The sequence below is a fragment of the Lissotriton vulgaris genome, chromosome 10, assembly GCF_964263255.1.
Source record: "Lissotriton vulgaris chromosome 10, aLisVul1.2, whole genome shotgun sequence".
In the NCBI taxonomy this organism is placed as follows: Eukaryota; Metazoa; Chordata; class Amphibia; order Caudata; family Salamandridae; genus Lissotriton; species Lissotriton vulgaris.
Genome location: NC_141698.1, coordinates 18,741,950 through 18,768,805, shown reverse-complemented (window position 1 = coordinate 18,768,805; position 26,856 = coordinate 18,741,950). Strand labels below are relative to the sequence as shown.

Below are 26,856 nucleotides of genomic sequence, written 5' to 3'. Positions count from 1 at the left end.
TAATCACAGAGGGTATAAACATGCATCATCTGTAATCACAGAGGGTATAAACATGCATCATCTGTAATCACGGAGGGTATAAACATGCATCGTCTGTAATCACAGAGGGTATAAACATGCATCATCTGTAATCACGGAGGGTATAAACATGCATCGTCTGTAATCACAGCTGGCATAAACATGCATCGTCTGTAATCACAGAGGGTATAAACATGCATCATCTGTAATCACAGAGGGTATAAACATGCATCATCTGTAATCATGGAGGGTATAAACATGCATCGTCTGTAATCACAGAGGGTATAAACATGCATCATCTGTAATCACGGAGGGTATAAACATGCATCGTCTGAAATCACAGATGGCATAAACATGCATCGTCTGTAATCACAGAGGGTATAAACATGCATCATCTGTAATCACGGAGGGTATAAACATGCATCGTCTGTAATCACAGAGGGTATAAACATGCATCATCTGTAATCACGGAGGGTATAAACATGCATCGTCTGAAATCACAGATGGCATAAACATGCATCGTCTGTAATCACAGAGGGTATAAACATGCATCATCTGTAATCACAGAGGGTGTAAACATGCATCATCTGTAATCACAGAGGGTATAAACATGCATCATCTGTAATCACAGAGGGTATAAACATGCATCATCTGTAATCACAGAGGGTATAAACATGCATCGTCTGTAATCACAGAGGGTATAAACATGCATCATCTGTAATCACGGAGGGTATAAACATGCATCGTCTGTAATCACAGCTGGCATAAACATGCATCGTCTGTAATCACAGAGGGTATAAACATGCATCATCTGTAATCACAGAGGGTATAAACATGCATCATCTGTAATCATGGAGGGTATAAACATGCATTGTCTGTAATCACAGAGGGTATAAACATGCATCATCTGTAATCACGGAGGGTATAAACATGCATCGTCTGAAATCACAGATGGCATAAACATGCATCGTCTGTAATCACAGAGGGTATAAACATGCATCATCTGTAATCACGGAGGGTATAAACATGCATCATCTGTAATCACAGAGGGTATAAACATGCATCATCTGTAATCACAGAGGGTATAAACATGCATCATCTGTAATCACAGAGGGTATAAATATACCAGGTGTGTAATCACAGTAGGCACAAATATACAAGTCATTAATCACAAATGACTAAAATCTACAGGGTTTGTAATTGCTTAGAACGTAAATACACATATAAAATATGTGCGAGTGGTACAGTTGCCGGGTGGGGGGCCACATTGGGCCTGGACTGGTGGTAGATTTTAAGAGACTTACTAGGGCTATAAGGGATTTAGTCAATCAATAGATGAATCTTGAGATGGTTTTTGAAGACTGTAAGAGAAGGTGCCAAGCCTGATGCGAGTAGGTCAGGCATTCCAGATTTTCCAGCAGCACCAGAGAAGCAGCAGTTCCAAGCGCCCCTGTTTGTGAAGAGGTGATTTTTACTCTTTGAATCTCTCACCCCATCTTTAGTTTTTTATTAGATACTTGGAATTGTCCATGTGGACAGCATTATAGCTAAGTTAGGGCGTCTTATCCGTGGTTCGTGATTCCAGAGGTAGCCAAAGAGCACAAGTTCAGTGGCTGAACTTCTTGGTATTAGCGACAAGTCGAGCATCAGAGTGGAGGACAGCTTTGAGAAGAGGAAGAGCAAGCAAGCATTGCCATGACCAGCCCATGACCAGCCCTTTAAGGAACCATGGATCATTCATGGAAAGAAAACGCCTCATTGAGCTTCAGTGGACGCCTAGCGCTCTCGCTCGTGAATGTGATACGACTGAAGTGAAGTCTGAGTCGAGATTAAAGCCTTGGGAATCAGCAATGTTAGGGGCAGACCCAAAGGATTTGAGCTGCTTCCTCCAGGCAGCGAGAATGAATCCTACCATTTTCTTTGGGATATAGAAGGGCAAATTCATTCATAGTTTCATCGGAGTCATCCGTGCTGTATCTTGGCGAGGCAGGGCGGGAAGGTAATATGAACCTCTACGATTCATCATTTGGCCGACCAATCTTCTCAGATGAAACACAATGACACCATGTCACCAAGAGTCAAGCAGATGGAGTTCTCAGAACCATACAGAAAGACACCCAGATTGCAAAAGCACTACTGGACCATACAACAAAGCATCACAGAAGAGATGGGGGTAGACCTGTGTCCAACCCTAATTTACTATGGTGAGAAAGTCTATTCACTCCTACTAGCTCCAGACACACAAGGAAGTGTTATAGACATCTTAAATGGTCTTGCCTAGGTATGGTGCCCTATGCCCTTCAATTCTACATGATGCATAACTCCTTCATTTACAGTTGGTGTTGTCAGTTCTTTGTGATTGCTATTATGTTTACATCATAGTTGGCTGACTGGAACCAAGAGGCTATGTTTGCTCCTGGTACTACCTTCGTTGAAGAAGCAATGAATAAACAAAACTAAACTAAATCAAAGGTCAAATCTGGTTCTTAGCATTTCTGAAGTGGTGCATTCTGGGATCCGGGCGCTCTTTCGACCACTGAGAAAGGCAAGCCTATACATTCCAGCTCCTACAGATTGCTCTGTTGTTCAAGTCAGACCTAAACAATCCTTCCCTTCCAGACCCAGACCCAAAATGAGCCCCCCAAGCCCAACAGTTCCCGAACAAAGATTGCTGGTGTGAACACAACAGTGGTCTTTGCATAAAGGAGATCCTACTGACTGAAACTAACCAGCCCCAATGGCAGATATTCAGACCACAGCTGGGCAGGTGCCTCACCGGCCAGAGTTCCCCGTGGCACTTTCATTTCTCTGGGAGGACTCTGCGGCCCATATTACAGGTTGGCGCTCTGTCCCTGTTTGGCCCTTAACTGGATGCGCCTGGCTCAGACCTGCGCAGTGCGCTCCATTACAATAAACGCGCTGCTTGCAATGCAGGTTCAAATCCGGTCCTGCACTTGGAAGGGTGCATTAGCAAAGGCGGACCCGCTGTTAGAAGCCGCCGCTCTGCCTTGCACCATAGGCCGCGTCTTGGCCTTGCTTTAAAGGGGGGGCAGGAATCCTCCTGTCTGTCTGGTACAGTGAGTGACTGCACCCACCTGCATGGGAGTGCCTGGGGTCACCGTGACTCCCATGCCCCCTCTGAAGAGGAATCGTTGATGGGCACGCCGACTGCGTGCCACCTCTCTGTGGAGCACAGTAAATGCACCTCCTGACAGCTTCTTTGCCTTTGGCCTGCATAGCATGATGCGGGCGCATAGCTAAGTTTGGGCGGAAAGCGGCAGTTTCGTGCTGCTAAAGCAGCGATAATGTTATCGCCGTTCTTGATAATATGGCCCCACGTTTTTTAATTGGCTCCCTTGCCTTGTAGTGATGTGTCTGCCTGATCAGCCCACTTGGAAGGTTCTCATAAAACACGTGAGCCCTGATCGAGAACTGTGCTGAATGGAATCCCCATGTGAAATTCTGTTCTGTACAATTAGAAGGGGTCCATTGCACTTGTATTTACTTTGTGGGAACAGCAAACCTGATGTTCCCAGCAGGTAAAATCACTGTGGAAAAAGGATGCATCGTAGCCCAGAACCCTTCCATGACCCCTGATAAAACCTCAGACTAGGCATGGGTGGATTACAAGCCCCCACCTGCCAGCCAACACTCTCCACTCCTGCCTTCATCCTCCTGGCCCCCTCTCTCCACCCCTTCTCACAACAGCCCTTTGTAAACTTGTATTTCAGCCCCTTGCACACGTGTACCACCTGCTTACAGTGGTGGAAAATGTGAGTGGAAACCCCCACAGAAAAAGGAAAACCTCGTAAATCCAGGGCCGTAGAGTAAGTCCCCATTCCAGGGGGTTTACCTGATAATTGCACAGTACTGGTGATTTGTTACAGCACAGTAATGATAATTATTGGTGCAACGTTTGCACCCCACCAGTACTTGTAATCCGGGCCAGGGCGGCAGGCTTAAAGTGCCGGGGATAGGACACCAGGGCTAGGCCCTAGACGCGCACTTCGACCGTCCGAGCACGGGTCAAAACTGCATCTAAAGGCGGCAGAGCCTTTTCTGTTTTAATTCCCCAACTTTGGAACCAACAGCCTGAGAGTCTGCGCAAGGACCCCGCCCTTCTTCCGTTCAGGAAACGCCCCAAGACTCGTCTGTTTAGGGAGGCCCTGGACAGGCTTTAACTCCTCCCCTTGGGGGCTTTCGGGATTGGCCGATGGCTTCTGGGTCTTCTCAACAAGCGCTAAGAGACCTGCAGGTGATTATGCGCTATACAAATTGCAGTCAACATAACATAACATTTATAGCATCAAATCACATCTACACACACACAGAAGGAGTTCTGCACCACACTTTAACATAAGCCGCCATTTGTAGGGTATTTCCCTAACCCTGGAGAGTCCCAAGGCATAGATCTGGCAGAGAAAGTGTTTTATTTTCTTAATGCTTTGAACCGATTCATAAAATAAGGCGCTATTTAATGGAAACGGAATGAAAACATGATATTCTGTCGTCAGTTTGAGCATTGCTTCCAATTCATGCCCCCGCTTTCCTGATCCCAGATAATTGTTGCCGTAATCAAAGTGCATTGTGGGAGATGTATGCCTTGTGAAGTTACACACAGAGTGACCTTTTTGAGGTTGAAAGGATGCGACCTTGGCCTCGTAACTGCCTGAACCCTGGGTTTGCACTTCCAACGTTCAGCTCCCTTCATCTCTGTGCACTTTCTAAGCCCTGTGCTCTATGCAGTTCAAACTGATCTTACAGTCACCTTCATAGATGGCAGGTATTGACTGCTGCAGCCATTTCTGTTCTCACACTTCTCTCCTACACCCAGGAGTAGGCACACATACACACTTATTTACAACGCTTACCGGGATGTTATGCCCATATACACACACAAAACACTTCAAACAAAGGGCGGACTACGCTCACATAGGGGCATATTATCAACGGCCAGCAATAATTATCGCTGGCTGTGCTTAGCGATAATTTTGTTATCACAGGCTATCTCTGGAATTTATCGCCCTGGTAGCACGTTATTAACAACGCATTTCTCCAGGCCGATAAAAATTCCAGAGATAGCGAGGTTATCGCCGTTTTGCAGGGAACATCGCTGGTTTTCCAGCGATGTACCCTTCCAAGCGGTGATAACCTTGCTGATACGACCTAGAGGGTCGTATCAGCATAACCCACCCCAATGTTGGGGATAGGTAAGTCTGCATTTTAGCAGACGTTCGTTTTTGGAGAAAACAGCGGTTTTCTCCAAAAACGGCGAGTTTGCAGAGTGGAAGCATTGCAGAGTTCAGGTGCCACTCCCACCGCGCCTAACTCAAAATGAGGGGGCAGATTTACAAAACCCCTGGCGCCTCCTTGTGCCGCCATTGAGCCACTTTTTTTGACGCAACAGCGGTGCTGCATCTGCTCCATATTGACCTGGATGCAGATGCGTCACTTTGCTATAGGATGCGCCGGTTTTCACCTGCGTGAAAATCACCTGCGCTGCCTTCGATTTTAATGTATGCAAGTTAGGCGTTCCTTCGAATACCTACCTTGAAAATGCCACAATGGTATTTACAACTTTTTCTATTTATGGCGCACCCTTTAGCTGTGCTGCCAATGCGTCACAATCCCTATGCCTGCTAAACACAGGCGTAGGGATGACGCCTTGGCTGTACCCAACGGACCACACCAGCTGCAGTGACTTGATTGCAATCTGTAATCAAGTCACGAGGTAAGTGGGCCACAAAAGGTAAGTATAAGCACGTAATGTCACAATGTGTGACATTACGTGCTGATGTCACACATATAAGTGGGCACTCTTCCCACTTGTATGCGTCACATCCAGGTCCAATATGTTTGAGTGCAAAGTGACTTTGTCACCTTTTTACGCTTCAACACATTGGTCCCCATTCAGTAGTCGATGCGTCAGTTAAAACTGACTCATTGCCTCTAATTTTGACGTATTGCTGGAGTTGCATCGGTTTTCATGCCAACTCCAGCAATGTGCCAAAAAACCTTGCATCACGTCGTGCCGTATTGTAAATACAGCGCATCCATGGTGGCATAGGAGTTTCTCCCGCAGGCGGTAAAAGACGGACGCATCGCTGCTTTAACGCAGCAATGCGTCACTTCTTGTAAATCTGCCCAGAGGTCTTTAATTTCACCTCTGGTTTTGCTCCTGGTGCTGTGATGCTGCCAGCATGTGGTATATAGTGCTAAAGAAAACTTCAGAAATGATCTGGTAAACAGAAATGCATCGTTCTCCAGCGAGTAGGACAGGTTGGAGATTGTTTAGGTATGTCCTTTTTGGGTCAGAATAGCATCAGAAAAAAAGCACTGGCAAAGCTGGAATTAACCTTTACAACGCAACCATTACATCACACTACACTTACAACGCAGTCATTACATCGCAACATTCTTTACAACGCATGTCACTACAATGCAGGCATTACAACGCATACCATTACAACGCATAGTACCCCTACACTATCCAACACTTACCCTACTGTTGCACCCCTGGAGTTAGAATAGTAATTTGTAAAGCCAAAAGGCGAGACTTCCTGGCTTTGCCAATCCTTATTCAAGCCTGCCTGTTCACCGACAAACCTCTGGTCCCCTCCACCCCTGCCACCTCTCCTCGTCAGCCAAAGGTGCCCTCTGCCCCACCTACTGCCCACTCTAAGCCTCTTCCGAGTGTGAGGCTTATCCACCAATTACTGCCGGGATTAGGTTAAAGCGCCAGCTCTCAGCAATCAGGGCGGAGAGGGGGCTCAGCAGCTTACCTGGCGGCAGGAGACAGGCTTTAACTGAGGCGATAAGGAGAGGCGAGGGTGGGGCTGGGGCCCGAGGCACAAGGAAGGTCACACCATTTATAGCACTGGCGAAGCAGGAGAGCAGGCACGGGCGGTGTGAGCAGGCACAAGGGCAAAGAAGCCTTGGGAACAGGCATGCTTCATCTGATTTGTGATCAAGCATGTTTCCTCTACCTGTCAGACACCTTGTGACCGGGCAGGATTCCTCTCCCCTTTCAGACTCCTTGACAGGCAGGCTACCTCACACTTGCCAGACACCCAATGCACAGGCACACTTCCTGTGGTATTTCAGGTAGGCTGGCAACTTGCACACCCAGGCACCTCGTGAACAAACAGGTTTCGTCCAACCTGCCAGAGGCCTTGTGGACAGGCATGCTTTCTCCCACCTGTCAGACACCTTGTGAACAGGCGCGTCCTTGGATGTGTCACAGGCCTTATGAATGGGCATTCTACCTTTAACTGCGAACAGGCAAGCTTCCTTTCACTTGTCAGATACCATGTGACTTGGCAGGCTTCTTTTGAACTGTCCGGGCCACGCCTCCTCTCGTATGCCGGGCACACTTCCTGTGACTTGTAAGATGCCCTGTGAACAGGCATACGTCATTTTACTCAGACACCATGTGAACAGGCATACTTCCTCTCACCTGCCAGGTGCCTTATAAACAGACATGCTTACTATCACCTGTGAGATGCCTTGTGAACAGGCATGCTTTCTTTTACTCAGGCACCTCGTGAACAGTTATGCTTCCTTTGATCTGTCAGATGCCTTGCGACAGGCATGTTTCCTTTATTCAGACACCTTGTGAACAGCTATACATCATATTACTCAGACACCTTTGAACAGACATAGGCATACTTCCTCTCACCTGCCAGGTGCCTTGTGAACAGGCATGCTTCCTTTTATTCAGACACCTCGTGAACAGACATGCTTCCTTTTATTCAGACGCCTTGTGAACAGGCATACTTCCTCTCTCCTGCCAGGTGCCTTGTGAACAGGCATGCTTTCTTTCACTCAGGCACCTTGTGAACAGGCATACTTCGTCTCACCTGTCAGAGGCCTTGTGAACAGGCATGCTTCCTTTTACTTAGGCACCTTGTGAACAGACATGCTTCCTTTGATCTTTCTGAGGCCTTGTGAACAGGCATGTTTCTTTTGATCTGGCAGAGGACTTGGGAACAGGCATACTTCCCCTCACCTGTCAGAGGGCTTGTGAACAGGCATGCTTCCTTTTACTCAGACACCTTGTGAACAGACATGCTTCCTTTGATCTGTCAGAGGCCTTGTGAACAGGCATGCTTCCTTTGATCTGTCAGAGGCCTTGTGAACAGGCATGCTTCCTTTTACTCAGACACCTTGTGAACAGACATGCTTCCTTTGATCTGTCAGAGGCCTTGTGAACAGGCATGCTTCCTTTTACTCAGACACCTTGTGAACAGGCATACTTCCTTTGATCTGTCAGAGGCCTTGTGAACAGGCATGCTTCCTTTTACTCATACACCTTGTGAACAGACATGCTTCCTTTGATCTGTCAGAGGCCTTGTGAACAGGCATGCTTCCTTTTACTCAGACACCTTGTGAACAGGCATACTTCCTTTGATCTGTCAGAGGTCTTGTGAACAGGCATGCTTCCTTTTACTCAGACACCTTGTGAACAGACATGCTTCCTTTGATCTGTCAGAGGCCTTGTGAACAGGCATGCTTCCTTTTACTCAGACACCTTGTGAACAGGCATACTTCCTTTGATCTGTCGGAGGTCTTGTGAACAGGCATACTTCCTTTGATCTGTCAGAGGCCTTGTGAACAGGCATGCTTCCTTTTACTCAGACACCTTGTGAACAGGCATACTTCCTTTGATCTGTCGGAGGTCTTGTGAACAGGCATACTTCCTTTGATCTGTCTGAGGCCTTGTGAACAGGCATGCCTCCTTTTACTCAGACACCTTGTGAACAGACATGCTTCCTTTGATCTGTCAGAGGCCTTGTGAACAGGCATGCTTCCTTTTACTCAGACACCTTGTGAACAGGCATGCTTCCTTTGATCTGTCAGAGGCCTTGTGAACAGGCATGCTTCCTTTTACTCAGACACCCTGTGAACAGACATGCTTCCTTTGATCTGTCAGAGGCCTTGTGAACAGGCATGCTTCCTTTTACTCAGACACCTTGTGAACAGACATGCTTCCTTTGATCTGTCAGAGGCCTTGTGAACAGGCATGCTTCCTTTTACTCAGACACCTTGTGAACAGGCATACTTCCTTTGATCTGTTGGAGGTCTTGTGAACAGGCATGCTTCATTTGATCTGTCAGAGGCCTTGTGAAGAGACTCACTTCCTCTTTTGCAGGCATCTTGTGAACCGAGACACCTCCAGGCCTGCTGCTACCCCAGACTGGAGATGGTGTACCCACAAGAGTGGTGAGGTGCGTGCGCACCATGCCCCACTTCAGCTGCTCGGTCAGAGCTGAGCACAGGTACCTACCTTGGGCTGGCAGGGGGTCCTTGAAGCCAGGAATGAGGTGCCCCTGTGTGGGCCTCTCCTTGGGTGCTCGATGGCTGCCAGGGCTGAGGTACACTGGCAGAGTCGTGTACGGCTCTCTGTCAGGGAAAGGAAGGGAGCACTTGGAAGACAGCTGCTGGCCTGTCATGAGTACTGCATGGAGAAGGCTGGGGGGTACTGGCGGCTCTGTGTGTTGGCCTCTGTACTGGAAAAGCTGGGACAGAGTAGTGTAAAGTTGTGGGGCATCAACAGAAGTGGGAGCTGCGCGTCTCTGTGTGAGGTGTAATTTGTGAGCATGTGTAACTCAGTGGGCCTCGTTTACAATAAGGCTGTACCACCGGCACGTCACTTTTTGCGACGCTCCGGTGGCGCACGGGCCTGCTCCATATTTACCAGGCAGCACTAAGCCACTTCGTGTAACTTAATGCGGCCTTGTAAATATTGTTCACTTTAACACAGTTTTCTGCAACACCCATGGCTTTTTGACACTGCCCAAGATTTATGAGGAATCAAAACTCTGAGGCGGCGACCAAAAACGTGGACGCGTAAGGAGTAGAAATACCTTCATTTCTCCTAATTTTTCCTTATTTATGTGTGCTGCATCTGCAGCACATATAGAAAGAAGAAAAAGCCTCTTGGGATTGTTTTTGTGCAGGAAAAAAAACTATTATCCCAGCAACGCAGGCACCCTTGCACCATGGCAAAAAGGGGCCAGCGTCTGCACTTCGCAGCCCTTTGTGGACCAGTGCAGGGGAAAAGGACAGGAATGTGCCGTATCCGATAGATACAGCGCATTTTAGACCATTTCTTTTACTGTAGGACAAAATATTGTAAATAAGGTCCTGTGTGTGTTTTGTGTGCGCATACATGTGCGCTTGTGTAAAATGTATGGCATCGTGCAACGCTATAATGAAACGCTGCTTTTAGACCTGGGATTCTTAACCTTTTGAGTTCAGTAGACCACCACTGAACCTCTATTGGACCCCTCTCTAAGCACGTTTTATAATTTGAAATTCAAAAAATAAACAAAACTACAGAAACAAGCATACGTCAAAAATTCCACAAATTATGACATATTTTCTTAAGTCACAAAAAAGTACAAAGAATTTAATTTTAATGGGAAGGTTGGAGCTTTTGAAAATGTAGCTTAATTTCTAAAAGACAAAGCAACATGCCGGACTCTCGTTTTGCTTTATCTTTTTTGGTCCCTAGTGCACCCATGTGTTTTTGTCAGTGCACACCAGTGAGGCCACCATCCACACTACTGACTGACGGCTGTACATGCTCTGCTCTCACGAATCGAGCTATGGATACAAACTTAGGTTATGCTGCAGCTCCCTTGCGCCACGTAAGGCACAGCAGGGCGACGCAAACCTAGAATGAGATATACCCTGCGTGGCTTGGTAAACCTGGTGTAACTAAGGAGAGCGCAAGTCTCTGCCTTGCATTACGCTGTGCTGGGAAGGCGTTACATGGGTGGAGTGCGGGTATCCATGTATTCTGAAGCAACACTGGGAGATCTGGGAATGCGTCAGAATTGTACACCTTCCCAGTTGAGGGACAGCAAATAACTTTGTTGTTTCCTCCTTTTAAGCAAAGGGAAATGCGTCCAAGGATTGCTTTTGTGCAGAACGGTGTCCCTTCCTGCACAAAAACATTCTTGTCTGTAAGGCAGGCACCCTTGCACCATGGCTCAAGGGTGCCTGCGTTTGTGCGAGGCTGCAGAGAGTGCACCAGCACAAGGAGAGGACAGGAATGCGCATTATCTTAATATATATGGCACATTCCTGACCCTCTCTTCCTTTGACACAGCGCAGCACGTTGTCTTGTTGTTGTGCGTTGTGTGAAAAAATGATAAATCTGGATCTGAATGTCCAATCTCATTTTTTATATCCCTTCACAATCACAGAGCGTTTTAACATTTACAATTTTTTTTATGTATTTACACTTTATTAAGACTCCCACAGGTTAAGAAATCGCTGTTCTAGGCAGTACAAATCACTGAGCCAATCAGTGCAGAGTTACTAGCTATGCCCAGCTTACCCCAAGGGTACCATGTTCATTTCCATGTGCTCTCTTCTGGTGCCCACAGGTCGCCAAGCAGCAGGAGCAGTCTGCCACCACCCAGAAGGCTGAGCGGGAGGTGACCAAGATGGTGATTGTCATGGTGCTCGGCTACCTCATCTGCTGGAGCCCCTACGCCATTTTTGCCCTGTGGGCCATCTCTCATCGCGGGGAGGTCTTCGAACCCTGGATGGCTTCTCTCCCATCCATTTTCTCAAAGTCGTCCACCGTCTACAACCCTGTCATATACGTCTTCATGAACCGGCAGGTGAGTGAGGGAACATGGGGGCAGGGTATACTCGGATATCATAGAAAGCTCCTTGAGGTGGGGTGAGGGTGATAGGGGATCCGAAACAGTACGTAAACCTCAGGTGCTGGGTCGCCAAGGACAACTGTGTGAACCCAAGGGGCTCATAGTATTGGGGCAGCAGAGAAGATTGTGCCAACCCAGGGGGCACAGAGAACCAGGGGGTTCAGAGAAGAATGGGTCAACCCAGAGTCAACGGGGCACTGGGGGGGGGGGGGGGGGGGTTAGGGAAAAGTGGGACAACCCAGGGGGCACAGAGCACTGTGGGGTCAAAGAAGAGTGAGTCAACGCACGGGGGCACAGAGTATCTGGGGGTGAAAAAAGAGTGGGTCAACTCACGGGGCACAGAGCACTGTGGGGTCAGAGAAGAGTGAGTTAACCCAGGGGGAACAGAGTACCCTGAAGTCAGAGAAGAGTGGGTTAACCCAGGGAGCACAGAGTATCTTGGGGTAAGAGAACGGCGAGTCAATCCAGGGGGAACAGAGTACGGGGCGGAGGGTCAGAGAAGAGTGGGTGAAAACAGGGGACACAAATTACAGGGTGGTCAGAGGAGAGCGGGTCAACCCAGGGGGCAAAGATTGCCTGGAGGTCAGAGAAGTGTGGGTCAACCCAGGGGGCACCAAGTACCAAGGGTCAGAGAAGAGTGGGTCAACACAGGGGACACAGAGTACCCCAGGCCAGAGTGGATCAACACAGGGGGCACAGAGCACTAGGGGGGCAGAGAAGAGTGGATCAACCCAGGGGGCACAGAGTACAGAGTCAGAGAATAGTGGATCAACCCAGAGGGCACAGAGTACAGGGTGGTCAGAGGAAGTGGGCCAACACAGGGGGCAAAGAGTACCAGGAGGTCAGAGATGAGTGGGCCAACCAGGGGGCACAGGACACTGGGGGGTGGGGGGGGGGGGTCGGGGAAGAGTTGGTCAACCTAGAGGGCACAGAGTACCTGGGGGTCAGAGAAGTGTGGGTCAACCCAGGGGGCACAGGGCACTGGGGCTGGGGGGTCGGGGAAGAGTGGGTCAACCTAGAGGGCACAGAGTACCAGAGGGATCAGAGAAGAGAGGGTCAACCCAGGGGGCACAGAGCACAGGGAGGGGGACAGAGTAGAGTGGATCAACACAGGGGCAACAGAGTACTGGGGGGTAAGAGTGCAGTGGGTAACCACAGTGGGCACAGAGTACAGGGGGGTCAGAGAAGAGTGGGTCAACCCAGAGTCAACAGGGCACTGGGGAGGGGTCAGGGAAGAGATGGACAACCCAGGGGGCACAGAGCACTCTGGGGTCAAAGAAGAGTGAGTCAACCCACGGGGGCACAGAGTATCTGGGGGTGAAAAAAGAGTGGGTCAACTCACGGGGCACAGAGCACTGTGGGGTCAGAGAAGAGTGAGTCAAGCCAGATGGCATAGAGAACGGGGAGTTAGAGAAGTGTGGGTCAACTCAGAGGGCACAGAGCACTAGGGGGGTCAGAGAAAAGTCGACCAACCCAGGGGGCAAAGAATACCCGGGGGTCAGAGAAGAGTGAGCCAACCCAGAGGGCATAGAGTACTGGGAGGTCAGAGACGTGTGGGTCAACTCAGAGGGCAGAGAAGAGTGGGTCAACCTAGGTGGCAAATAATATCCAGGGGTCTGAGAGGAGTGAGTCAACCCAGGGGGCACAGAGTTCCTGGGGATCAGAGAAGTGTGGGTCAACCCAGGGCATAGAGTACCAGCGGTCAGAGAAGAGTGGGTCAACCCAGAAGGCACTGAGTACCTGGGATCAGAGAAGTGTGGGTCAACCCAGGGCATAGAGTACCAGGGGGTCAGAGAAGTTCAGGTCAAGACAGAGAGCACAGAGTACTGGGAGGTCAGAGAAGTATGGGTCAACACAGGAGGCACAGAGCACCTGGGATCAGAGAAGAGTGGGTGAAACCAGAGGGCACAGATTACCTGAGGGTCAGAAAAGATTGGGTCAACCCAGAGGGCACCGAGTACCCGGAGGTCAGAGCAGTGTGGGTCAACACAGCGGGCACAGAGTACTGGGAGGGGGTCAGAGAAGAGAGAGTCAACCCAGAAGGCACAGGGTACCAGGAGGTCAGAGAAGAATGTGTCAACCAGGGGGACAGAGTAGTAGAGGATGCTTTAGATTGTGTGTACCCAGGAGGCACAGAGTACAAGAGTGTTTGAGATGGGAGTGCCGGGTGCTAGGACTTAGAGAACAGGGCATGACCTAGGGGTGCAGGATGCTTGGAGATCAGAGAAGAGTGAGTGAGCTGGAGTTGCATGGTGCTTGGAGATCAGAGAATCGCCAGAAATTGCCCCAAAATGCTGTTTGAACTGAAGAAACTTCAATCCAATAACACTCCCATTCAATTGCCATTCATCTCCAGTCCACAAACAAACTGCGAAGACTTTGCCTCCTTCTTCCTTGGAAAGTCTAACACGATTGAATCTGATCTAAGGTCTGCCCTGATCGATCTATCCTTCTTACCTGACTCCCCCTGCCCCTGAAGCCCCTTTTTGCAGCATGTCACACCCCTAAAAAGAATGCTCTTTGGAGTTAATTTTCAGCCTTCAACGATACATCCATTCTCAACATTCTTGAGATCACTTCAACGATCCCCTTCCAACCAATTTCTTAAAGAGATGGTAAGGTCCCTAGTTCCTCTCTGGACCAAGATTGTTAATGCCTCCTTACTTCAAGGACCGGACGTCAGGTTTTGCCAATTCTCAAAAAACCTACTGCTGATCCAGAGGACCTTAATAACTTCCGACCAATCACAAACATCCCAACTCTGGCAAAGCTCATTGAGAAATGTGTTTATGTACAACTGTGTAACCTCATTGAGGAATTCTAGCTTCTTGATAAATTCCAATCGGGCTTCCGTCAGGGTCACAGCACCAAAACAGCCATCACTCATATAGTCGACAACGCTCTTACAATGCTTGATCGGAACGAATCCTGTCTATTAATCCTACTCGACCTCTCATCAGCTTTTGACACTGTCAAACATGACAATCTCCTGAGACTTCTGGAACGTAGGATGGGGCTCTCTGGCTCAGTACTAAATGGTTTGCCTAGTTTCTCCATATTAGAACACAGAGATTTTGGGCGCGAGCGGAAAGCACAGTATTGCACCGGGAGGAAACAGCGGGACTTAGGAAATTCCCAATTGCCCAGCTCTGGGATGACGTACTGAAGTCCTTTCAGCCGGCGAGCTTGGACAGAGGGATCACCTGAGGTAGCCCACACCCGAACCAACTCACTGATATGAGACACAGAAAGGACTCTGGTACCAGTTGCCCCCCCTTTTTCCTTATACGATATGGCCCATGCGAAGCCTTCCATAACGGTAGAGCGATTGCGCCCCGTGCACGTGTATCACGCCACACTTGTAGCCCCTTACGCTCAGAACCACTAGTGCCTCACTGCTCACCTAACTCAATCGTGCAGTTTCACAACCCTTCCATCTCCCTGGCGACGGAACCCCGTCCCGCTCCTTGTGGGTGGCTGGCATGACTGTCCCACCCCAGAGACGCTGCATAAATGCCCTTGTGATGGCCCCCCTTCGCGCCCCCACTGCTCTCTCGCCTCGCCCTGACCTCATATTATCAGATCCTAACTATTGCTGCAACTCCCCCCCCCCGTTCCCACACAGACAGACACCTTATCCCTTAACAGTCCTTCTCCTCCCATCTCCCCCTGTCACGGTTCATGTTCCAGTTTATACGTTAGTTCGATTTTACAAAGCAGGACCTTTTTCATAGCTGGTTAGACATAGTGTACTATGCACATGTGATGTTGATACCTACATCTCCGCTGACACTTACTAATTCCTCTTCACTCACATGACGAGAGGTATGTTACACACAACCTGAGAGGTGTGACTGAGGAACACGTTCTCCGACCACACACCGATGGTCCTACGCTCCGACTTCTATCCCTGAACACCATAGCAACATTACCGCTGTTGGAGAATGGCACACATGTTGAGGCACCAGACGCGCCGGATACGGCTATGACGGTCACTTCCTCTTACCGCCACTAAATGCGACTACCCCTTTGCCCTGATACAGCACACCATTGCTCTAACTGCTTGTTATACCGCAGTATCACATGCGACTGACCTGTGCTTTTTATATTTCTGATCCCACTGTTTAATGTTGGCATGGATACTAACCATAGATGATCACGGACTGCTGATGGCATGTCCACGACACCGGAGATTCATTACCACATTAAAAAAAACGTAAAAACCATAGGCCTGACTATTCCTCGAGCTACCCAATGTATGATGTGTACATGTTTTATCCTACCACGCCGCCGGACCCCAAGGTTGTCGGCTACAAAGGCTGTGTTATCCTACCAACTATATGGGCAACTTGCGCTTATTGCAGCCGGCCCAAAGAGGTTGTAGACTATGTGCTGTGTTATATGCAACATGTGCAATAAAGGTCTTTAAAAAAAAAAAAATAATAATCAGAACACAGAGATTCAAAATCAATCAAACCCTCTCCAATTCCAGTCGAAGTCCTCTGGGGGTTCCCCAGGGGTCCTCTCTCTCACCCATACTTTTCAACCTATTCATTGAACCTCTTACTGAAATCCTCAAAGCAGCTTACATCCAGTATCACATGTATGCGGATGACACCCAGTTGTACATGAAAATCTTTTCTCCTGATGATATCAAGACGCTCAACGGAACCCTGCACAAAACCCAAAACTGGATAATCTCCAACCATCTCAAACTGAACGCCCTCGAAATGCAATTCCTCCTTATCTCCCCGCCCAAGCAAGCCCCCATCTTGGAGAAATATATGAAAAATCTATCCGCTCTTAGCTGCACACCACATATCATAGACTCTACAAGATCTCTGGGAATAGTGCTGGATAAGAACTTGAACATGCAGGATCACATCCGCGCATCTACCAAAGGAGCAAACTTCCAATTGAGCATCCTAAAGAAATTAAAACCCTTCCATCCCCCGATGACTTCAAGCATGCTGTGCAAACATTAATCATCTCAAGGCTGGAATATGTTAGTGCTACCCTCTGCGGACTACCGAGGTACAGACTGGCCCCTCTTAGGGCTCCTTTGAATGCTGCTGCCAGGTTCATCACAAGCTCCAAGAAAAGCAACCACTGCTCTCCGGATTTGAAATCCCTAAATTGGTTACCTTTCGAGGCAAGGATACAACTAAAACTTGCCTGCATGACCCATGAAGCCCTTCATTTCAACACTCCTCTGTACCTCGCAAAAAATCTAGAGCTTTCAGGCGGTGCCCGAGTCCCAGTACCTAGTTGCTTAAACCACAAAAAAAAACAAGCTTGAGACGTGGAAGGGTCTGGGGGATGCATGTACAGGTCCTATGGATGATGGAAGGCCTCGGGACGATGCAAAGAGCCGTTGTAGTGGGCTACGTTAGCATGCGATAGCAATGGAATCTTTTCGTGCCTGTCAACCTCCAATACGTTTCCATGTGAATTTTACCAAGCCAGACTTCTGATAACTGAAATAATCATTGTACCCACCTCCCCCCTCTACTAACCACATAAAGGTGGATTATATTTGCAGAATAAACTTCCTTCGCCTTGTTTTTAACAGACTGCCGTGACACCACACCCTTACTGATGAACTTCGGGGTGGCTTCCCTGCCTTTCATTTCATCATCTTATCTGCATGCAACACTCGCAGTTACGCAGATGTCTAAACTTGCTCAGAGAAGTAAAAAAGATATACTTGCCCAGCCTCTGCTTTCAAGATCATGACGCACCCACTTTACAGTTCCAAGTGCAAACATATTTCGCGAGATTTTTGCTTATTGTAAGAAGAAAGAAATCACCGCCGCAGCCCTGCTCCGTGAAAACCGGAAGTCAGGCACTTTTGGCCCAGACGGGGGCGGGGCCTGCAATCCAGCAGGAAGTTCCGCCCTCCGCCGCCGAGGAAGCAGTGAAGCCGGCCGACTCCGACCAGCGCTGCAGAGGAGACACGCCGAAAGAGCCCGGTGAGTGGGAGGGGGGAGGGGGGAGGGGGGTGTACGCGTGTGTGTCTGTTCGAATGTGTCTGTGTGTGTGCGCGTGGGTCTGCGTGTGTGCGCGTGGGTCTGCGTGTGTGTATGCAGTGTGTGTATGCAGTGTGTGTGGCTGGGTTTGTGCGCATGCGTGACTGTGGTTTGTAAGACGGGGAAGGGGGGAGGGGGGTGCGCCGCTTGTATGTGCCTGCGTGTGTTGTGCCTGTCTGCGTGTATGTGTGTGTGTGTGGGTGGGGCGAGGGGGCGGCAGCGTGTGTATGTGTGCGCGTGCGTGCAGAGGGGTGGGGGATGGCTGTATCTGTGCCATTAATGCGTGCGAGGGAAGCGAGTTAGGGAAGCGAGTTAGTCTGCGCAAGCGCAGCTTAGAAAGCTCGCTCCCGAGGTGAAATCTGACAGAGTGAAAGCGCGCGTCTGATTGCTGTCCAGTCTCCTAAATACGGGCAGCATAAGTTGTCGAGCTGACAGCATTCATGCTTCGCATGAATGCTAACGTCAGCTCGACCTAAAAATGTAAGCTTACAATAATTCCTTCTCAGGTATTGCTCAGAGAATCTGGAACTCCCACCCTACGGAAACTAGACTGATTCCATCTACAGTGTCCTTCAAAAAGGAAGTGAAAGCTTTACTGATGAGTACTTTTCTGAATTAGAAGTTTAGCCTCGGCCTATTGTCATATCAGCCTAGCCCTGGCGGGTCCTCCTAGCCCAACGGTCTGCTCCACCTCATCTATTCACACAAGATGATGGACGGAATGTTGCACAACGGCAAAACATTCACCCCCAGTCACAGATCTGGGTTTAATCCATCGTTATTTTGCTCACCAAGCCATCCCAGTTCAGACATGGCCATATGCAAATCAGCCTTGACCCTGTGCCTGATAGGAACAGTCCAGACCGAACTGCCAAGCCATGTCTTCCCTGGACCGGAATCAAGCATCCTAGGACCGGTTTCTGGCTATCAGCCTTCATCAGCCAGGATAGTTTGACTCCAGTGGCGCAGTGAGCACGGGTCCCACGTCTGGGGATTCCCTGCCCACATAGGGTGAACAACAAAACACACAAGATGATGGACGGAATGTTGCACCTCATGTATTGTCACGAGGACTCTTCTTGCTGTATGCGACATACATGTTCTTCTGCCTTCCTTGTCATTGTCTTCTGCTTACTTATGATATCTTGCATTGTTGCTATTCTGATCCCCTCCATTATTATGGCGTTGTTTTTATTTGTCTATTGCTGCTGTTTTGCCACAATTGTCTCCCCTTATGTGTGTTGCAATTCTCTGTAAAGCGCTCTGATACCCTTTAGGGTCATGTTTGAGCTATACAAAACTTTTTAAATAAATACAATAAAAGAGAAGAGTGTGTGAGCTAGGGTTGCAGGGTGCTGGGAGATCAGGGAAGAGAGTGCGAGGTTGGGGTGCAGGGTGCTTGGGAATCAATGACAAGGGTGTGAGCTGGGTCGGCATGGTGCTAGGGACCAGGGTAGAGTGAGTGACCTGGGGGTGCAGGTTGATACGAATAAGGGAAGGGTGTGTGACCTGGGGGTGCAGGGTGCTAGGGATCAGGGAAGAATGAGTGACCTGGGGTGCAGGGTGATAGGAATAAGGGAAGGGTGTGTGACCTGGGGTGCAGGGTGCTAGGGATCAGGGAAGAGTGAGTGACCTGGGGTGCAGGGTTCTAGGGATCAGGGAAGATTGTGTGACTTGGAGGTGGATGGTGCTTGAGGATCAGGGAAAAGTGGGTGGCCTGGGGGTGCAGGGTGCTAGGGATCAGGGAAGAGTGAGTGACCTGGGGTGCAGGGTGCTAGGGATCAGGGAAGACTGTGTGACCTGGGGTGCAGGGTGCTAGGGATCAGGGAAGACTGTGTGACCTGGGGTGCAGGGTGCTAGGGATCAAGGAAGAGTGAGTGACCTGGGGCAGACGGTGCTAGGGATCAAGGAAGAGTGTGTGAGTTGGGGGTGGACACTGCTTGAAAGACCAGGGAACAGTGTGTGACCTGGGGGTGCAGGGTGCTTGAAGGACCTGGGAAGAGTGTGAGACGACAGGGTGCAGGGTGCTAGGGAACAGGGAAGAGTGAGTGACCTGGGGGTGCAGGGTGCTAGGGTTCAGGGAAGAGTGTGTGACCTGGGGGTGCAGGGTGCTAGGGAACAGGGAAGAGTGAGTGACCTGGGGGTGCAGGGTGCTAGGGTTCAGGGAAGAGTGTGTGACCTGGGGTGCAGGGTGCTAGGGAACAGGGAAGAGTGAGTGACCTGGGGGTGCAGGGTGCTAGGGTTCAGGGAAGAGTGTGTGACCTGGGGGTGCAGGGTGCTAGGGAACAGGGAAGAGTGAGTGACCTGGGGGTGCAGGGTGCTAGGGTTCAGGGAAGAGTGTGTGACCTGGGGTGCAGGGTGCTAGGGATCAGGGAAGAGTGAGTGACCTGGGGCGGACGGTGCTAGGGATCAAGGAAGAGTGTGTGACCTGGGGCGGCTGTGCTAGGGATCAAGGAAGAGTGTGTGAGTTGGGGGTGGACACTGCTTGAAAGACCAGGGAACAGTGTGTGACCTGGGGGTGCAGGGTGCTTGAAGGACCAGGGAAGAGTGTGAGACGACAGGGTGCAGGGTGCTAGGGAACAGGGAAGAGTGAGTGACCTGGGGGTGCAGGGTGCTAGGGTTCAAGGAAGAGTGTGTGACCTGGGGTGCAGGGTGCTAGGGAACAGGGAAGAGTGAGTGACCTGGGGGTGCAGGGTGCAAGGGTTCAGGGAAGAGTGTGTGACCTGGGGTGCAGGGTGCTAGGGATCAGGGAAGAGTGAGTGACCTGGGGCGGACGGTGCTAGGGATCAAGGAAGAGTGTGTGACCTGGGGCGGCTGTGCTAGGGATCAAGGAAGTGTGTGTGACCTGGGGCGGACGGTGCTAGGGATCAAGGAAGAGTGAGTGACCCGGGGCGGACGGTGCTAGGGATCAAGGAAGAGTGAGTGACCTGGGGCGGACGGTGCTAGGGATCAAGGAAGAGTGTGTGACCTGGGGCGGCTGTGCTAGGGTTCAGGGAAGAGTGAGTGACCTGGGGCGGACGGTGCTAGGGATCAAGGAAGAGTGAGTGACCTGGGGCGGACGGTGCTAGGGATCAAGGAAGAGTGAGTGACCTGGGGCGGACGGTGCTAGGGATCAAGGAAGTGTGTGTGACCTGGGGGTGCAGGGTGCTAGGGATCAGGTAAGACTGTGTGACCTGGGGGCGGCGGTGCTAGGGATCAAGGAAGAGTGTGTGAGTTGGGGGTGGACACTGCTTGAAAGACCAGGGAACAGTGTGTAACCTGGGGGTGCAGGGTGCTTGAAGGACCAGGGTAGTGTAAGACGACAGGGTGCAGGGTGCTAGGGAACAGGGAAGAGTGAGTGACCTGGGGGTGCAGGGTGCTAGGGTTCAGGGAAGAGTGTGTGACTTGGGGGTGGCCATTGCTTGAGTAATAGGGAAGAGCGTGTGACCTGGGGGTGCCCGATGCTTCAGAATCAGGGAAATGTGTGTGACCTGGGGGTTGACACAGCTTGAAGAACAGGGAAGAGTGGGACCTTTTGGTGCAGGGTGCTTCCGAATCAAGGAAGGGTGTGTGACCCGGGGGTGGACGGTGCTTGAGTATCGGGGAAGAGCATGTGACCAAAGGGTGCAGGGTGCTAGGGATCAGGGAAGAGTGACCTGTGGTTGGACAGTGTTTGAGGATAAGGGAAGAGTGTGGGACCTGAGCTGCAGGGTGCTTCAGAATCATGGAAGGGTCTGAGGATCAGGGAAGAGTGTGTGACGTGGTGGCGCAGGGTGCTAGGGATTAGGGAAGAGTGTCCATCATGTCTCAGGAGGGGAGCTAGATAGCTGGTGAAGCTGCGGCTGCAGAATTAGAGTTTAACATTAAGGCATTGTTTACCTACAAGGTTGATCAGTTGAGAACATTCTCAGAGGTTTGAGATGTCCCATGTAGTTTAGCACCAAGAAGGAGGAGCTACAAGTGGCCTTGAGGGCCTGGTGAGAAGCCAAAGAGGCTCAGGAGACGGGTGATGTTGAGGTGGATAAGGATGACGCAGGGAATTAATTTGGTCCACAGGATTTGCCAGTGGAGGGACCAGTCGCAGGGGCTGGTAGTAGCCATTCAGGGAGGAGTTTTTCACCAAAGGAGTTGGAGGGAAACCAAAAGGTCAGACTGCATGAGTTGGAGGTGTTAAAACTTAAAACACAAGAGGAGGACAGGGCAGGAACGGTCTTGCGTTAGAAGAGAAACAGATTCCTTTCGCTCATGAGTTAAGCATGAGGGAACTGGACATTAAGGGTAGACAAACAGAGTCCAGTGTGATTGGTGGCAGCGCACAGCCAGTGCCAAGTGTGGATGAGTACAAATGTGCACTGGAAGATTGGGTAGTGTTTAGCATAGTAAATGATTTGGACTGGTTGTCCAATTTGGCCCCAGGGGAGCCTAGGCTCAGAAATAATTTCCTAGGATTGCGCCACCCCAGGGTTGTGTTCCCCGGTGGGGACACCAATGGGACATTGTACAGCCAGTATGGCTGGGTCACCTAGGAGTGACCAAGGTAGACCCACTCTTAACCTAGAGGACAGGATGACTGGAGGTAGTATCCTGACCGATGGGCCTTTCCAGGGTACCACTCCGGGGTGGGGTTGGAGTGGGACCAGCACCACTGGAGGGGTCCTCCTGGCCGGGAGGGATCCATGGAACAGCATTGTTGGCTCAGGATGTAGTGATCAAGAAGACCCAGTGGGGTCAGGAAGGCGTGGAACAGAAGGGTGTCCCTGTGGTAGAGGGCCTGCTTCCTGGTTCTATCGCTCGAAGCCAGGAAGTCCATCAAGGTAATGATTGGTCTACCCTGGCTTTTGGCTGGGAGGGGATTGTGTAGGACTTGGCCTTTTTGGCTAGAGTTCCTTAAACTTTTTGCTTTCCCCCTAGACCATTTGCCTGACAAAGCGTTGCCAATTTAGATGCTTTGGTTACTTTGCCACTGCTGATCAGTGTCAAAGTACAAGTGTTCCCTGTGTAAAGTGTAATGGTAATTGGTTGGCCATGATTGGTATGTTTGCCTTACTAGTAAAGTCCCTAGTGATGTGCAGTGTGTGTGCCAGGGCTAGTAATGCAAAGGTGCATGGAGAAGGGAACTTAGGCCTGCAGTGTAGGGCCTGCGCACAGTTTGCTAAGTTAGCATGTTGTCCGTAGGGCCGGACTGACTACCGGGCGTTTTGGAATTCTGGGGAGCTGCGGTCTGCTTGCACTGCGGTGGGGACTGATTTCGTTCATTGAGACCTGCGTGTACTTCGAAATAATTAAAGCAAAACGGATTTCGTTCATTACACGCAAGTCTCCATCAACAAAATCAGCCCCCAGCTCTGCAGCATTCCATAATGACCAGTAGCCCATCCGGCTCTGGTTGTCCTGACAAGTGCAACCACTTGTCAGGCCTTACTTTCCCTTTTGCATACACAGTGGGCACCCCTGTGGTAGGTCTGGGGTAACCCCTGGGCAGGGTGGGTGTAAGTAAAAGGCAGGACATATACTGATGTGTGTGCTATGTCCTGACAGTGAAAAACACTCCATTTCGTTTTTCACTGGTGAGAGGCCAACCTGCCCATAGGACCGAATGGGGGAGGCTGGGTATTGTGTTTTGTTAGCCTAGTTTCCTAGAAGTTTAAAATGGAGAGGTGAAGTTTAGTATGTATGAACTCAGAGTGTCATAACACATCTTTCTATGAAAGGGGTTTTGTCACTGTGTGTTAAGAAACCACTCTTTAAGAAAGTGGCTGAGTTTTGTGCATTAAGCATTTCGGTGTGTCTCTGCTGAATGTGGATTGAGTGTCTGGATCTGAGAAGTGAGAGTAGCTTGGGGAGGTCTTGACCAAGGGAGGGAGTTGAAATGGCACCAGGCTGACCTGCATCTGGAGAGTAGGCGAGGAGAAGCCCCAGGAGACGAAGAGGCCTGGGTTGCTGCTATAAAACAATTGACCCGTCTCCTGCTGAGTGATTAAGGATCCAGACCCCCAGTATCAAAGGGAGAAAAATTACACTGGGAGGGAGACACCCAGAACTGATTTAGACAGGGGTCGGGGACCCCTGAGCACAACGAACTTCAAAGACATTTAGGAGTATAAATATGAGAGCTGATACCCCTGAACGTTGGAATGGAATAGAAATTGATTGAGACTGAAAAGGCTTGGACCTATTTCGTGGTCAAGAGGAACTTCTGCTAAGGAAGGAACAACTGAAGAGACTGCTGGGAAGGACCAACCCTTGCTTTGTGATCTGGGGCTGGTCTTCAGTTTGCTGTTTTAACCAAGGAAGAGGCTGTTGGGACTGTGCTTTGTGCGCTGGGCTCCCCTGCTTGAAGAAGACTGTGCTTTGTGCTGTGTCTTCTTACCCCAAGGGCCCGAGGTGAGCTGGCTCCCTGTTTAGAAACACAGGAACATAAAAGTTTCTGGAGAAGTTTCAAGCAAGGTGGTGGGCATGTGTTGTGGCAGCTTGAGACCCACGGAAGGTGTGCCCTGTGATCTTGACACACGGAGGAGAAGTGAGACTCGGTTGTGCTGGGTGCGTGTCGTGGTGCAAAGGAGGCGTTGGTGAAAGAGCGCCTGGCCAACGTGTGCATCGAAGGTGAAGTGAGTCTCGGACACGCAGGGTGCGTGTCGTGGTGCACCGCAGGCATTGATGTAGAGCGCCTGGTGAGCGTGTGCATCAGAGGTGAAGTGAGACTCGGACGCGCAGGGTGCGTGTTGTGGTGCACCGCAGGCATTGGTGAAGAGCGCTTGGTCAACGTGTACATCGGAAGTGGAGAGAGTCTCGGACGCACAGGGTGCGTGTCGGGGTGCACCGGATTCACTGGTGAAGAGCTCCTGGTCATCGAGTGCACCAGAGAAGTGAGGCTCGGACATGGTGAGCGTGTCGGGGTGTGGCCAAAGGCGTTGGCGAAGAGCGCCTGGATTTCGGGGCACCAGAGTTGGAGTAAATCTCAGTGAAGCAGTGTTCGTGCTTTGGTGCAACCTGGGACTGTGAAGGTAATCGGCTAATCATCGTGTGCACCGGAAGAAAGTGAGTCTCTGCAGCGCGGTGTGCGTATCTTTGTGACAACTGAGACCGCAGGAAGGAGTGCCTGGTGAACGTGCACCCGGAGTCAACGTGAAGTCCCATCAGCGTTGTGTGTGTGGCTTTGTGCCAGAGGAGACACGGAGGTTGTTGTGGTGAACGTGCACCCGAAGTAACGCAATCTCAGAGGCGTGGGGTACGTTAGCCCTGCCGCCGCCTGAGACCTTCCTAACAGTCCCGGCCCGGACCTGCAGCCCCGGAGGAGCTGACCTGCCAGGCTGAGCCGCTGAGGCCCATTGAGAAAGTTCTGCATGGAAGGCCCAGTTCACTGAAGGAGGAGAGGAGAGTGGGGTCGCGACCCCAGGTAACGTGGATCACTACCTGGGCGGGGTGCGGGCTCAGAGGGACACTCTCTCGGCCTCTCAGTCCTTCTGGCAATGTGAGCCTTTGCTTCGGCTCAGATTGGGGCCCATACTGACTCCCTGCCTGCTGCCTCGCTAGCCAAGCTTCGGACGCGTGACCAGGCCCCCTGCCTCTAGCGCCGTGGTCCGCGACCTGCCCCCGTCGTCATTGCTGCTGTTTAGTGTTTTTTGTAGCCTGTCTCCCTTTAACCTGCTTTTTTGCCTTCTGTTTGTGCTTGTGCCTTAGCCCCTTCATCCCCCCTCCCCGCTCCACGGTTCCCGCCACCGCCGATAACCCCGCCCACTTTGCCTTCTGTACCCTCCCCGCTCCCGCCTCCCAGCTGCTCCGCCCACCCGCGCACTTGGCCATATATGGCGACCGTGCGGCACAGGTGAGTGTGACCTAGCTCTAGGACACCCCCGCGCCGCACGGCCACCAGCTGCTGTGTGCGTGTTCCCTGCCTGCTGCCTCGCTAGCCGAGCTTCGGACGCGTGACCACGCCCCCTGCCTCTAGCGGCGTGGTCCGCGACCTGCCCCCGCCGTCATTGCTGCTGTTTAGTGTTTTTTGTAGCCTGTCTCCCTTTAACCTGCTTTTTTGCCTTCTGTTTGTGCTTGTGTCTTAGCCCCTTCGTCCCCCCTCCCCGCTCCCCGGTTCCCGCCACCGCCGATAACCCCGCCCACTTTGCCTTCTGTACCCTCCCCGCTCCCGCCTCCCAGCTGCTCCGCCCACCCGCGCACTTCGCCATATATGGCGACCGTGCGAACGCGCAGCGGTCACGCGCAGCGGGCGCGCCGATTGTGCGCCGAAGGCGCGCCAAAGGTAAGCCCGTCTACGCCCGTCCGCGCCTGGACCGCGCCCAGTGCCAGGACCCCTGGCCCCCGAAGACCCCGGCCGACCCGCCTGACGTACACCGCCGCCTACCTCAGCGCACTCAACGCCGGTCGGCTCCCAGGGTGCTACCACGCCACACCACGACGCACCCACGGACCCTTCAGCTGCCACGCCTGCAAGTTCACCTGCATCCGGACCTGCCCCACACCAGCACCCGCCAAGTCGAACTCCAGCAGCACCCACCTCAAGTGCATCCTGCTCAACACCCGCTCCGTCCACAGACACGCCATCGAACTCTGGAACCTCCTCGACAACACCGCCCCTGACGTTGCCTTCCTCACGGAGACCTGGATGAACGCCTCTTCAGCTCCCGACATGGCCATCGCCATCCCAGAGGGCTACAAGATCACCCGGAGGGACCGCACAGCCAACCAGATGGGAGGAGGCATCGCCATCATCCACAGGAACACCATCCGTATCACGACCAGCACCGACAACACCCTTACCACCGCCGAACACCTGCACTTCCAGATCCACACCGACCCGAAGACCACCCTCAGAGGCACTCTGATCTACCGACCTCCGGGACCACGCACCCAATTCAGCGAGGACATCGCCGACTTCGTCAGTCCGCACGCCCTCCCCTCCGCTGACTACATCCTCCTGGGAGACCTCAACTTCCACCTGGAGAACAACAACGACCGCAACACCAGCACCCTGCTCGACAACCTCGCCAACCTTGGACTCAAGCAGCTGGTGTCCACCCCCACCCACCTCGCCGGACACACACTCGACGCAGTCTTCTCATCCAGCAAAGACATCGCCTTCAGCCCCGCCACAGAGCTTCAATGGACGGACCACAGCTGCGTCCACTTCACCTTCA

General features: G+C 51.2%; 1 protein-coding gene across 1 annotated transcript in view; it reads left to right on the top strand.

Annotated features, from left to right (window-relative positions):
• LOC147684351 (blue-sensitive opsin-like) overlaps nt 1–26,856 on the top strand; it is a 92,259-nt gene that overhangs the window by 46,359 nt on the left and 19,044 nt on the right. Inside the window, exon 4 of the mRNA XM_086942336.1 lies at nt 11,415–11,654. Coding sequence (XP_086798462.1) covers nt 11,415–11,654 — 240 coding nt within the window. The remainder of the gene's footprint in view (nt 1–11,414; nt 11,655–26,856) is intronic.